The following is a 15,293-nucleotide window of genomic DNA, read 5'->3' as shown; positions in this document are numbered from 1 at the left end:
TGAAATGGAACTGTTTGGTGGGAAGAAAAATAGTAATAATAGTAATGGAAATAGATTTTTGGAGCCATTCCTCTTTCACTGGTGTTAACTCTCTAGTCACCACAACAACCCAATGAGATCGGTACAGTTATCATATCCTCACTTCTCAGATGAGGAAAATTTGGACGAATAAAATAGAGATTCCATGTAAAGAAGGCCAAGTGGAGAGAATCCTTCCCTGCTTATTCTCTCCGTATCCATTTGGACTTTGTCAATCTGATACAACCCCACTTGCCCTGGGAGGTATTAGAAATGGGACATACAACATCCCATGCAGTCACTCTAGTTTTGCCGTTGGAAATAGCCCGCAGAGCCAAAGGGGTTCCCCATCACATTATGTAATGCCACCTAATCACATAGCTTCCTTACTCTGGCCAGCACTGCTTTGTACTACTCCTAGGAGCCCTGCTCACATCTGGAGGATTTTCAGCGTTTATTTATTTTCTTTTTTTTTTTTTTAAGATTTATTTATTTATTTATTTATTTATACAAGCACTGGGTACAGTCAGAAGCGCAGGAGGGTGAGAGATTTCACCAGAGCCAAGTGGGGAACAGAACAGACAGACTGACGAAACACACTGCTGAGGGGAGCAGTGGGCAGCAGGAGAGGTCTGCGCGCCACTTGGGACCCTCACCGGTGGTCGGGGATTGAACCAGTGCTGCAGAGGCTGCGAGCAGCCTCACAGCCCAGCGCTCAACCGCTGCGCCACCAGGGGAAGCCCGATTTTCAGCATTTAAAGCAACACCTTTGTAATCCTTACCAAGTGCTGGGACCATAGTGCTTAAGGTTGAGATTTATACATGAAGAAATTTTAGCCTCTTGCTGTCCTTATATATCTGTACATTCCATAAAGTGCTGTGGAAGTAGATGGCTATCCTTTCTTGGGAAGAAATAGTAAGATTCTCCCCAGAAAGCACTTCCTTCGTGGCTTTACAGTGTTTCTCAATAGAAGCATCACTGGCATTTTGGGCAGCACATGCTTTTCCAAGTACAAGGGTCTTCCTTGCATTTCTGAACCTTTAGCACCCTGACTTCCACCTATTAAATGTCAAGTCATCCTCACCCCCATTATTATGACAACAGAAAGCATACCCATACACTTCCCAACACCCTCAAGAGGGGCAGAAGCTTACATGATAGCTCAGGAGTTGTTGGAATTGGATTTGGGGGAAGATAGGAAAATGGACTGTAGAATTACACTTTATGGGACTGTCACATTCCCCTTTCTCATCGCCACCCCACATTCTTATGACATCACGTCTTGACAATGAAAGCCAAGTATAGAGAATGCAACAGCCTGTTCGGGAGATTTTGCTTTCTAAGGACCAGTGCAATTTACAGATTGTCTCCAAGTGCTTGAAAGCCAACATCCATTTCATGGAACAGACATTAAAGGGCTAAGGGTAACCCTCTAGTTTGTATTGACTATAGGCTGGGTGGGTGCTACACGAAGGGCCTTTCCATGGAGAGAAACATTTAGTCCTCTGTGTTTACACTGTTAGTGCCACTGTGTAATACAGAAAGTAAACAGGCTAAGGAGAGAACGTGGTATTCAGAAAAACTTGTCATATAGCTGCCTACTAACTACATAGGAAGTAAAGACAAAATACAGCAGAGTTTACTAGGAATCTTGGAGTCTGAATCAAATGTTAAACATTCCGAGCATTCCCACAGCTGACTGCCTATATTTTCTATTCTCGAAATAACATAAAACTATTAGAAGTTATTTACAAGGAATACGTGCAACATTAAATACTTGTATTGAGCAAATTAAATTTTGGAATTATTAAATCTCAGAAATTTGGTGGGAGTAGAAAGTATATAACTAGTAAACTGGAATGACCTGGGTTCCAGAGAGTGAGATGGGATCATGGATGGAAATGAAACCTCTCAGAGGCCAGGGCACGGCCTGTGCAGCGGTATCGTCTCAGGCGTGAGCGTGCGCCAACTCCTCTCCTTCACTCCCAGCGCTTACATGTTGCAAACCCCAATGACTTGTGTTTTTTTGTGAGACACCAGCCCTGAGTAACAGCCTCTCACATTCAAAGCAAACAGATTTCTTGTGGCACTTACCACACTGCCTTGCACAGCTGAGCACTCCCACCCAGGGCTGCACTGTAAAAATTCCTGCCTCTTTTCTAAAAACCTCTAGTTGCATGAGAAACTTCCTTTTGTGATTTGGAGACTGGGCTTGTGTTACTAATGGGATTAAAAACAGCTTTCACTATAAAAGTTTATGAATGTTACATTCTGTTCAATATGTGTGCATTTGGCTGAATAAATTTAGCCAAAGTCCTCTATTTAATCTTTTCTTGCCTATTGTCCTACTCGTTATACCACCACAGACCCCTTAGTGCATGCACACCTGAGAGACTATGCCTGACCATCTCCAAATTACAGACCCTATTTCTGACACACAGCAGGAAGCCATTAAGGTAAATGCTTCCTGGGAATATTTGTTATTAAAGCAGTTCCTAGACCATAAAGCTAATCTACGAGATGCATTCTGACATAAACTGTATTGTTACATAAATCCTTTAATAGCTAACCCTTGTGTCTAGATTGCGAAAACTATTACCAGCAAGCTTGTGATGGAAATAGAATCACAATTAATGACTTTTCTGACCTTTGGTCCAGTTGTCATAAATAATAGTTTCATTCTAGATTCCAAGGCCTGTGCTAATTGGTATGGAAATCTCAAGGTTATTCAGCCAGTTTGTGCTGTTTCATCTGTCTCTTCCCTTGTCTTCATTTGTTCAGTGGATCAGCCCACTCCTATTCGAACCTTCTCTGGATACCTTTTGCCTTTGGCCCTCCTTCCACTGACAACTCACTTAGTTCCCTTAGCTGTTCCATTACTTACACTTATCTTTAGTAAACTTTTCTCTTCCCGCACTAATGAGAGAAGAGATAACAGGTTCCTCTGACCCCTTCTTTGCTAACCTGTAATTCCTCTTTTTTTTTTTTTTTTGTGGGACCCTTGCCGGTGGCCAGGGATCGAACCGGCACTGCAGAGGCTGCGGGCAGCCTCGCAGCCCAGCGCTCAACTGCTGCGCCACCAGGGGAGGCCCTGTAATTCCTCTTTAACATTCACGCAACTCTTTCTTTGTTTATAATGTTGAAATTTTTATTAATGTATTTTGGTGCTTATTTATATTCAGTCATAGGTGGCCACATTTTTCCATAGCCCCAGAAGCCCCTTGAGAAAGATCATCTTTTTAACTATGTAACAGCATAGACCTTATGGCATTTCAAGATGGATCACTGAAGATTAAATGTCATACTCAAAAAATTATTAAGTAAGCAAGCTCTGAGTTTTTTGGTTCTGTTCCCCAGGAAGATTAGCTTAAGTGTGTAATTGTGTAACTGAACTGTGGGAGCCAAACTGTGGGGGATGGGCAAGGGTTGTGACGCAAAGAGGTGAGGTGCTGTGGGTAGGAAACCTTTCCTCTGTGGACTTCAGAATCCATTTCACAGACGTCCCCTTAACTAGGTCTTTGGAAGTCTCTTTGAAAGAAGCAGGGACACCAAAGTAGAGGCATGAAATGAGCCAACTCTAAGGGAGTTCACAGGTAAGAGAAGAGCCTGAACTTCTGGCCCCCACAGACATTCCCCTTTGCCCCCTCTCACAGGACTCTGGGGAGTCATTAGGACCCAGGCTATAAGTTGCCAGGTGACGTGTAGGTCAAGACTCAGGAAGGTCTGGATAACATCACCCTAATGTTGCTGCATCTTTACCACTGAAATAAGCATTAACACCAAAGGAAATTTACAAGGAAAATAACAAAATGATTTAAATGATTATGACTGTTTTCTTAAATCAGGCATTATTTCATTTCTCTAAGCCCCATCAGCTACAGTTTGGGGCAAGGTTGTTCACATGAAGTAATTCATGTTTCTTCTATGTATAATTTTCTGGTCACTGTACCGAAAGAAGGTGTTGGGGAGGGTGGGGGGTAGAGCGGGGGAGTTGCAGGGTAGTCAAAGAAGGTTCAGAAAAGAATATCCAAAAGTATTAAGGACTGCCAAATATGACTGTTCTATAAGTGGATTTGTTTAATTGTGGTAAAATATATATAACATAAAATTTACTAGTTTCAGTACTTATTTCAACAGCATTTATTGCATTCACAATGCAGTGTGGTCAACACTACCAACCCAGCCACCTCCAGTACTTTTTCAACATCACAAACTGAAACTCAGTACCCATTAAAAAATAATTATCAGGCCTCCCTGGTGGCACAGGGACAGGGGTTAAGACGCAACCTATGCAGCGGTCCCCAGCCACTGCAGCGCGAGTTCGATTCCTGGCTGGCCGGGGAGAAACCCACATGGAGGGGACAGGCCTCTCCTGTCTTGCCCGCTGCTCCCCTCAGCAGTGTGCTTTAGTCTGTCTGCCTGTTCTGTTCCCCGTTCTGTCTCTGGTGAATCCTCTCACACCCCGCATCTCTGGCCTCTACCCCAATTCTTGTATAAAAATAAATAAATCTTTAAAAAAATAATAATTATCATTCCCATCTCCACAGCCCCAGGCAAACACTACTACGCTTTCTGTCTATGAATTTGACTATCCTAGGTAACACATATAAGTGAAATCATATAATGTGTTCATTTATGACTGACATACTTCACTTTGCATAATGTCTTCAGAGTTTATCCATGCTATATCAAGCATCAGAATTTCCTTCCTTTTTAAGGCTGAGTAATATTCCACCATGGGTATGCATCATATTGTATTTAGCCATTCATCTGTTGATGGATATGTGGGCTGACTTTTGGCTATTATGAATAGTTCTGCATGAAGATTGGTGTACAACTATCTGAGGTCCCTACTTTCAGTTCCTTTGGGTTTATACCTAGGAGCGGAATTGCTAGATCACTTGGGAACTCTGTATTTAGCTTTTTGAGGGACTGCCAGAATGTTTCCTGGAACATTTATTCCATTTTATATTCCCACCAACAATTCATGAGAGTTCTAACTTCTCCATATGCTTGCCAGCACTTGTTAACTTCTGTTTTGTTTTGAATATTAGCCCTCCTAGTGGGTATGAAGTGGTAGTAAATGGAAAAACTCTATTTTTTTAACCTGGAAGAAATGGACTGAGTAGGGAAATGTAGGAGCCTATAGTTATGAAGACTTCAACTCAGTGTATACAGATACAGTCACCAGTATTAAAAATTTTAGAATTTGGGCAAGGAGGACAGAGTTTCTCACAGATAGTATGGTACAGGTGCTGAAGAGCATGAGCCCTTTACCTTCCCTGTGTGTACACTAAATGTGAGCCTGGTTTAGGGACCCAGTTCAGCTAAATTTAGAAAAATGAAAAAAGTACCTTCGCACACCAGTTATGTTATTCCATGATGGGTCATAAGCTTGAATATAAACACATTTTTAAAATTTAGGTACTTCACTAATGGGTGGTTAAGAAAAATCAAGAATTCTGTAAAATTCACCCCTATACTTTTGAAGTTGATGTTAGAGAAGATGATTGTTCCTCTGTTTCTGCCTTAAACTAACTTACCCTCCTGTATTTGTTGTACACTGATGAAGACAGAGTTTCTCTGATGACCCAGACCTCACAATAGGAGCTACAAATAGAACGGAGAACAGCACAAACATCGTCTTTATATTTTTGTCTTTGTGCAGCTACACAAAGACAGTGGGTGCATTAGATAACCTATTAATCTAATCAATTTGTAGTTTACTTTTTTTTTTTTAGATTTATTTATTTATTTATACAAGCACTGGGTACAGTCAGAGGTGCAGGAGGGTGAGAGAATTCACCAGAGTCGGCGCGGGGAACAGAACAGGCAGACTGACGAAGTACACTGCTGAGGGGAGCAGCGGGCAGCAGGAGAGGTCTGTGTGCCATGTGGGACCCTCGACCAGCAGCCGGGGATCGAACCGGCACTGCAGAGGCTGCGGGCAGCTTCGCAACCCAGCGCTCAACCGCTGCGCCACGGGAGAGGCCCATCAATTTGTAATTTACTTTTAATTTCAAACTGTGTTTATTTCAATAAAGGAAAAATACCTGAGCTATTTCTCTCCTTCCCTTTTTATTGTTCATACAACCACTCTAAGTAATTTACTTTCTTTTCTTTTCAGGAGCCTCCAAACAGGTAGCTTTGCCTGGGAGGGCGAGGTAGAGAACAACGCGTACAGCAAGGCTACAGGGGTGGTCCCTCAGCATAAATATCATCCCACCGCAGGCAGTTACCAACTCCATTTTGCCCTGCAGCAACTTGAACAACAAAAACTTCAGTCCAGACAACTTCTGGATCAGAGTCGAGCCCGGCATCAGGTGATTAAAAATAAGGCTTTTTCCATGTGCTAATTCTTCTGTCTGTTGGTTAGGGGGGAAAATTGATTAAATCAGTGGGAAATATAGTACTAGTTTCCTAATATAAACACCCCATGGCTTGGATGGTTCCTGAAAAATCTACTCAGAAAAAGAATGTTCTGAAGTCATTGACATTGGCTTTGCTGCAAGGTGAGGCTAAATGAGTTGTGGCATTCTTTCTTTCATTTGAGTGTTTATCCACAGAAATCTCTATTGAAGTATTTACCTTTTCTGTTGTATAATTTTAGGTCATTAACTTCCCAGAGGGTCTGATTCCCATGTAACTGGAAGCTAACATTTTAAGGAATTCTTTCCCCCAAATATACTACTTCCTTACCCTCACAGAGTTGTTATGTATTGCATATATTAAACCTTCAGGACCTATCAAGAATTTCGAAGAATAAATAACTTTTAAGTCTTCTAGGAAATAGTCAATGGTTAAGTTGTTGGTCTTTTGGTTTGACAGTTACTCATTCAACAAATGTTTATTGAGTGCCTGTCATGTGCTAGGCGCTGTTGTAAATAGTGGAGCCTTAACAACCGTACACACAAAAATCCTTGCTGTTTTAGAATTTATGCCCTAATGAAATAGAATTACCTACTTGTTGTCTATAGAAATGACAGAAACTCCTGAGCATATATACAAGGGAACTGTCTAAGTTTATTGCACTAGTATATATCGTCATGGCCCCAATTACAGAAAAAGGGTGACTTCACCAAAAAAGGCAGGCCATAAAGAGTTAACGTTTCTTGATGACTCAGGGTGATCACAAGGATGAGTTGTGCATGTTCTATTGGACTAAATTGGTAATGATTCCATGAGCTTCCCTGATACTTGCTTAAGTGAAGACATTTGATCATCGTGTAGGGAGCATATAAACTGTCTTTTGCTTTTTGTTATAAAAATACACTGCATAGTATGTATTAGTTGGTACAAAATTAATATTCAACCAAAGACTGAAGCAGCATTTCCCAAAGTTGTCTTTTTCCTCTAAATTATGATATAAATTATGCTCTCTAGTTTTAGTTATCTTTTCAGCTATCATCCAGATTTATTATTTTAGTGCCATTTATCACTTGATCATCTTTATCTGTGATCGTGTATTCTGTAAATTATATTAATTTATTATAATTGAGAAAATTATAACTGCAGACATTTGTGAAGTAGTTCTTTAGATCATTTTTACTCGAGTAAAATCCAACCTTTTTTTCCAGAAAGCATAGAATATTGTATCTCATTTTGATCACACTGTCCTCAGTCATATACAAATATCTTCATTTTGAAAGTCTTTGGAATTTTTCTGCAATTTTCATTTTCTCAGTTTCAAATATAAATATGTATCTGAGGGGATTTTTTAGCTGTAATTTCTTAAAACTATAAATTTTAAAATTCTGTTCAGAGTACTTGAAAATGCCATATTAATTAAATGTTAGATTTTGGAGCCATCATAAATAGCCTTATTTCCCTTTTGTGAGTATAATCAATGACTGAATCAACACAGTTAGTCCCTTTTAATGCTTTCATATCTTGAAATGGTGGATGATTAAAAACAAAAGTCAGTGATTGCAGGACTTTGATGTTTTGAGGAAGGAGAGATAGTTTTGCTGATTTTCACTTTTAGAAACTGCTTCATTTATAAGTCCTTCTTATTCTTTTGATTAGCTTCCAGCATCTCACATTCCTTTGAAAATTCAGAGTACTGCTATTCTTGTGTAGACTTTTTCCCCCACTGAGGATTATACTGGTGTAATTTCACTGAACTATGAAGTACCTGGAAAACATGTTTTTTAGAATCTGTCAGAATATCTGTCTCACAGAGGAGTCAGAACTCCCAAGAAGGGAGTTACCTTGAGTCTCCTGGAGAAGGAACAGAAAATCATTTATCATAATTTTATATATGTTTATAGCATCATTTTGTTTTCTTCCTCCTGTTCTTCGAATCCACAGTTGAATTATGTAAAAATGAGTAAGAGTGAAGTTCCGGGACTCTGGGGGAGAGCTAAAGAAACTAAATTTTATTACTGTGAAGCATGTGTAACTTTAATAAAATAACAAATAAGATATTAAATCTTCTAATATGCATAATACTTAGAAACTTAGAGCATTTTATTGTAAAGGACATTAAGAATCACTCCGCAGAAGGAACAAAGCCCTATTAGATTTTAAGCCTCTTTATTAGCTGAACTTATAACTGTGCTGGGCCAGACCAATATAATTACCACTAAATTATTGACGGAAGCTTGGTTTGCACCCTTAGTGTGTTGTATATTTCTGTCCTTGGGTTAACCTTTCAGATAACGATGGTTTCTCTCGTGAACTCCTTATGCTTTGGATTGATTTTTTCTGGAATGTAGGTAGCCACTGATATAACTAACAGTTTGACTAATTGCTTGTTTGAGAGCAGTGGATAGAAGTGAAATTTAATTTACCTAGCATTCATCTATAGCAGGATAAAAGGAAAAGGACACTAAAGGAGCCTTTGATGTTTTATGTTCTAACATATCATGTCATATTTAAATTATATCACATTTTGTAATATACTATGATAATTATGTGCATGGCCTTTCAAGTAATCTAAAAATGTTTTGGGAAAGGTGATACAACCTTTCTTGCTTTACATGCAGAGGAAGTTCCCCATCCTTTTCTGCAGTTAGCTACCTTATTGAAGGTATTAATTTCAAGAAGGCCAACTCTGAGTTTGGGAGTGGGCATTTCTAATCATTCATTGGGGAGTAAGCTTTGATCTTCATCTGGCTAGCAGTGTACTCATAAATCTAGCAGTTGTCAACTGAATTCACCCCTACACAAGAATGGTCCTATAATGTGGGCATGAGACGAAGTCACCCAGAGCCATCAACAGAGATTCATTCCTAGGGACACAGACACAAGGAAATAGGAGTATCCAGTTCATTTGATAGGAAGCTTGATAAGAAAATAAGACAAAATTAGAAGTAGGAGCTGTTATGTGCTGATGGGTAAAATTAGAAGTTTAAAAACACACGGTTCTCTAGTCCACCCCTGGCTCTTACTAAATAAAAAACATGGCTCTCAGTCAGAGTATGGGTCGTCAAACTTTCTGTAAATGACCAGATGTAAATATTTTAGGCTTAGCAGGCCATAGGGTCTCTGTGGCAGCTACTACTCACCCTGCCATCCTACAATGAAAACAGCCATAGACAATATGTAAATGAATGAATGTGGCAGTTTTCCAATAGAACTATTTATAAAAATGGGCTACAGGCAGGATTTGGCCTGCAAGCCTTAGTTTGCAGACCTTTGCTTTTGAGCAGCAGAACCTCTTGGAGAACCTGTAAAACACCCCTTGCTTCCCCTACACCATTTCTGATTCAGCAGGTTTGGGATGGGGCTGAAGTGTTTTCATTTCCAACAAATTTCCAGGTGGTCCTAATGTAGCTCTTCTGGGAACCACACTTTGGGAACCAGTGAGCTAGAGGGAAAGAGATTAGCAACATCTCCTCTTTGTTTCTGTCCTTTGTAAGAGACACTGGACTTGTTAAACTTAGTGTTGCCTTCTAAAGCTTCAGGAAACCATATTTTTATAGGAACTATGTTTCCATCTTTTTCGCTCCATCTCACACAGTCTCCTTATGAATAAGTTTTCCAAATATGAAAACCTCCTTGCGAGTTCTTCTTATCTGGGTACATTCTCCTTAGCAATCGCTGCTCCCAGGATTCAAGTTTTAGGATGGACAAGAGATAAGTAATAGGACAGTTCCACCCGCCCCCCTTTGCTTAAATAATAATAGCAACACTCAGTAAGCACCTAAACTCTCCTCCAAACACTGTTCCAGCTGCTGTATGTATATTAATTCATTTAACATGAGTTCCAGGATGACTGGAGAAATCCTAGAATTGTGATAGTCCAGGGATGGTGAAATGAATCTTCTAGGGTACCCCTGTGCCTTCTCTCTAGTTCCCCCATTGCGTCCCACTTCCTTCTCGTCCCAGTGTCCTGCTCCTGAATGAGAAGGTTAAAAACTCTCCTTTCAGCGAGTTGGGGACTTCCTTGGGCAGCAGTGACTGCTGGTGACATCACATGCATACGTAGCCCTCCACGCAGGGGTCCGTGAGGAGAGCTGGCTGCTGTGAGGCCCAACTGACCTGATTCTAATTGCCGACACTGAGCTGATGTTATTCTTGGCCAGGGACAGAGTGATTACTCAGTAGTTTCTTTTAAAGTGATCCTTTGTTACACTTCTGCCCCCAACCCCCTCTCCTTCCCTCCCACACTCTGCTCTGCCTCATCCAGACTGGAAAAAAAGCCCCCAAAGCAGAAAAGGTAAGGGTATGTTGAAGGTCAAGGCAGAACTGCTGAAATTTCTTTTAACAACAAAGGAGGCGAGGAGAGGTTTCAAGTACATCTTAATTTTCACGGATTCCATCCTCTTTCCACAGCCCTTCCATTTTTAGTGGACTTAATTTTCAACATGGCAAGGAAACTCAGCACTGGCGAGGACTACCTCCTAACTCCTCGTACCCTCCCACTCCATCTTCTTTACTCTCCCTTCCTGTCCTACCCAGTCTCACCAGCTAACCTAGTAATGTCGCTGGAACAAGCAGGGCCTGGGGCAGCTGTGCGTTCACCTCAAGAGGTCCTTCAGCTTGCTAATGATGTCTTGAGTGGCCTTAGCGTCTTGCTGGGTGCGTGTGTGCACACGCACCTCACCAGGTGTGGAAGGGATTCCCACATAAACCCAGCCAAGTCTTGTTATTCTGCTCCTAAATTTCATTGCATGTGTCTAGAAAAATTCTGCCCCTCTGCTGAGTGAACACTGTTGCTCCAAGTCTTCAGCTGCTGTGTGTTTGTGTTGTGGGGGAGGGGAAGGAAAGAGAGATTCAGCAGGCACCCGGACTTTTTCAGGCAGCCAGCAATAACATGCTGGCTCCTCAGCATGGCACAAAGCAAGCAAACAGGCTCCCTTTGCCTGGAGAGTCTTTCTGTGTCTTTCTGAGAGAAAATCCTGAGGAAGGTTGGGCTGGGGGTGTTGTTTTGGTTTGGTTCATTTTATTGTTGTTTTTCTATTTTATTTTTTCCCTGACCATTATCAGAAATTCATATAAAACTTAGCTCCCAGCTTTAAAAATTGTTACCATTATTATTCATTTCCCTGTGACTCTCTGATGTAGTGGGTTTTGCCAAATCAAACTCTTCTTACCTAATAAAAATACGTTGCAAACCTGAATAATACATGTTTAAACTGCAGCTAACCATTTTGGAGGTAGGCACTTCGGACAAGCACAATTGGAACTAGGCCCTTTGGACAGCTTTGGGAGTCAGCTCGTCCTCGGGTTAGATCTTGGCCCTGGGACAGGTTATTCAAACTCATTTGAACTCAGTTTGCTCCTCTCTCACCTGGAGGTGGTCATATAATTGTATGGATTTTCCTTGGGATTGTAATCCTCAGGCTGTTACCATGTATCAGGCACTAACCAGGAATGTTATTTCTGTGGTCTCATTGAATCTTTCACAACTGCCCTCTTGGCAGCTCTGTTTTACAGAAGAAAAAGCAAAGCATCATTTAAGTGATTTTCTCAGGGTTACACACACAGAAAATGGAAGAGCCGGGATTTGAAGCGAGGTTTGTCAGCCTCCAGGATCCAAGCTTTTAGCTTCCATGTTAATGTGCCACCTCCCTGACAGGATATTTAAACATTCAATAAATAGTAGTTAGACATATTATTATGTAAATTTCAAGTTGCAGTTCATACATTCAACAAGTATTTATTGACACCTGTAAATTTGAATTTAAAAAGAAAGAATTTTAAGAGAAATTATTCTTGGGTATCTGCATGACTTCTATTCATATGTACTATGTCAAAAGAAAAGGTTTACTAAACACTTGTAAACTCTGGTCTAGACTTTATCCCACTTAAGAGTCTTAATTAAAGAAATATCTTCATAGCTGTTCTTGAAATTAAAAATCTTAGAAAGACCCATATTAGGGCCTCCCTGGCGGCGCCGGCAGTTGAACACCGCACTGTGAAGCTGTCCGCAGCCTCTGCAGCACGGGTTCGATTCCGGCAGGCGAGAATCTCACATGGCTCAGCAGACCTCTCCTGTCTCGCCCGCTGCTCCCCTCAGCAGTGTCTTTCAGTCAGTCTGCCTGTTCTGTTCCCCGCTCTGTCTCCGGTGAATCCTCTTACCCTCCCATGCATCTGGCCTGTACCCCTGTAGGGGCAGGAATAACACAGTGCAGGTTTTCTGATCCAGCAGACCAGGTAAAGGAGGAGTCGAGTCCTCAGTGGCTTTTGCAGGTCTTTTATTTAGATTTACCAGGCATATGGCAGGCAGGAGTGCTGAGGGGCCGGGAGGCTGGCAGACCTCCCAGCCCCCAGCAAGTCTTCACTCTATCAGGGCTCTCTGGCCTCGTGTTCTCTCGGCTTCTGTTCGTTCTTGGCTTCTGCTGGCGTCCCCGTGATGCTGCCCTTATAAACTCAGTCTCTCAGCCCAGGTGTACCCACTTCAGGTGCCCGCCATCAGGCATGCATTCAGGATTCCTTCATCTATCCTAATGGCGGGAGGGCAGTAAAGCCTGATATACTTTCCTTACCTTACAACCCCAGTTCTTGTATAAAAATAAATAAATCTTTAAAAAAAAGACCCATATTTTACCCTTCCTTGAACTTTTATTTTTTAGCAATATAATCAGGAACGACTGGCCACAGAGTATTGTGAAATACATGGTAGAAGTTAGAGATTTGGAGCATTTGTGTGGCTTGTTAGTAATAACAGAAATTACCTCTTCAATTATCACTTTGTCCTTTCAACCCTGCTATTGTTACTGGTCATACTCTTTTAATTTTATTTCTGTGATAGGTGTTTTTCAGACGACATCTAGGAAGCATGACAGGTATTTCCTATACAAGTGGGAATACCACAGGTATTTTTCATGATTAATATGATGCTTGCTGTTGTGTAACCATCCCAGGCCAGGCAGGATCACTTTTGATTCGGGCAAATGGAAAAGAATCTTGGAACATCAGGTATATCTAACACAGCCTTTAATGCTGAAGCAGGGGACCGGATACACAGGCAGTCCAGCAGGCAGGCAACAGTCTAACTTCCCAGTTACCCCATGATCTCCAGCTCATCGGTCCGGGTATCTTGGTGCGTGTGCCCATGCTCACACGCCTAAGCACTTCATTACAATAACACAGTATCACATGTGGGTAATGGAACCTGGGAGGAAAATAAAGCTGCAGGTCGCAGCCACAGAGATTGGCAGCGGGAGGCCAGAGGAGCCTGGGTAATTCCATGTTTCTTACACTTGCTTTTTCATTTTCATAGAAATATGATTACTGATGCATTATTACAACGTAGACATCAGTTCATTCCTCTGAGTCATTACTACTAGTGATGGAAGTCCTTTTGTTACCATCAGCTTGTTTTCTGAGCTAGAATCGTGTTCCTCTGGAATCTTGGAGGGAGGAAGGTGAGGGCAAGGAAATGGACAGATAGCAAATGCCTACAATGTGCTAGATGTAGCATTAGCTCTGTCTGCTGATGGGGAAACTGATGCTCAAAGAGTTCAAGTAACTTACACATGGTCACACAGTTATCTGTTTGCGACTACTCAAACCAGGTGTGAGAATTCCAAAGCCTTTTCTGTCACTCTCCCCCTTAACAGACGTGACACTTCCTTTTCTTCTTGTTTCACACATTGATCATCAAACAAGGCGTTCCAGTTGTTTTGTTCTTCCTGCTGCTTATCCTGCTCCATACCCATAAAGGAAAATATAAAAGACACTCAGAACTCTGCCTGGTTGTAGTTATGTTGAGAGAGAAGCATCTCTGTGTTCACTTACCAACTGCTCGGGCTTCATCTTCTTTGTTGTTTATCCTTAAAGTAAGGATTTGCTACAACTGCCTCATTCACCAATTTTCATTTCCTCCCCTCACTCTGGGACCTGTGGTTTGTTTCTGTTTGTGAATACACACAAGACTCACAGCAGTAACTTTGTGAGATGATGAAAGGCTTCATCTTTAAACAGAAAGCCCCTCATCCTGAGATAGATGCAGCCACTACAAGCAGCTTAACAAATACATGACAGCAAGGGCTGGAAAAGAGGCACAGTGGGACAGCCACATGGATTCTGAGCCAAAGAAGGCAGTGTACATTTGAAAACAGATAAGTTGGATATTTACTGTAGTGGCAGAAATGAGCACAGTGCAGGTTTTCTATGACCCAAGCAGACAGGGTGAAGGAGGAGTCCTGGAGTCCTTGGTGGCTTTTGCAGGCTTTTATTTGGATTTACCAGGTACACAGCAGGCAGGGGTCCCAGGGAGTGGGGAGGCTGGCAGGCCTCCCAGCCCCCGGCAAGTCTTCACTCTTTCTGGGCTCACCGGCCTTCTCTGATGGCCTCTGCTTCTCTGCTGTTCTGTTCTTTCGTTCTCCTTGCTTCTGATAGCGTCCCCGTGATGCCACCCTTATAAGCCCAGTCTTAGCCAGGTGAAATCCCATCTACATATGCCCACACCCTATTCCAGGTGCCCGCCATCAGGCATGCATTCAGGACCGCAAGGATCCATCATCAATCCTAATGGCGGGAGGGCAGAAAAGCCTGATAATTTTTCACTTACCCTACCCTTACAAACTTTGAATTTAACATTTCAAGGGAACTTAGAGATTGTCTTGTCTAATTATTTCATCTGACTGATCAGGGGGAGTAAGATACAGACACAGAAACGGAGCCCCTCCTTGGGGCTCCAGTTCTTGGCCCCAGAGCACTGCTTGCAGGCAGTGCATGCAGCAGCCAGTGGTGGGCAGTAGGTGTTAAGCATTTTACTGCCCACCATCAGTGGCCCCAGCAGGGCTCAGTCTGCTGGCAGAAGACAGCAGTGGTTGGATGGCAGATGGCAATGGTTCCCCTACCACATCACCAGGGAATG

General features: G+C 41.9%; 1 protein-coding gene across 1 annotated transcript in view; it reads left to right on the top strand.

Moving 5' to 3' along the window:
- Positions 1-15,293, top strand: part of TTLL5 (tubulin tyrosine ligase like 5) — a gene marked incomplete at both ends in the record, with an annotated part of 184,253 nt that overhangs the window by 159,135 nt on the left and 9,825 nt on the right. The window contains one exon of the mRNA XM_084241198.1: positions 6,147-6,342. Within this exon, the coding sequence (XP_084097324.1) occupies positions 6,147-6,342 (196 nt within the window). The remainder of the gene's footprint in view (positions 1-6,146; positions 6,343-15,293) is intronic.

This window comes from Talpa europaea, assembly GCF_964194135.1.
Source record: "Talpa europaea genome assembly, chromosome: 8".
In the NCBI taxonomy this organism is placed as follows: domain Eukaryota; kingdom Metazoa; phylum Chordata; class Mammalia; order Eulipotyphla; family Talpidae; genus Talpa; species Talpa europaea.
This window is presented reverse-complemented; position numbering and strand designations above follow the sequence as displayed.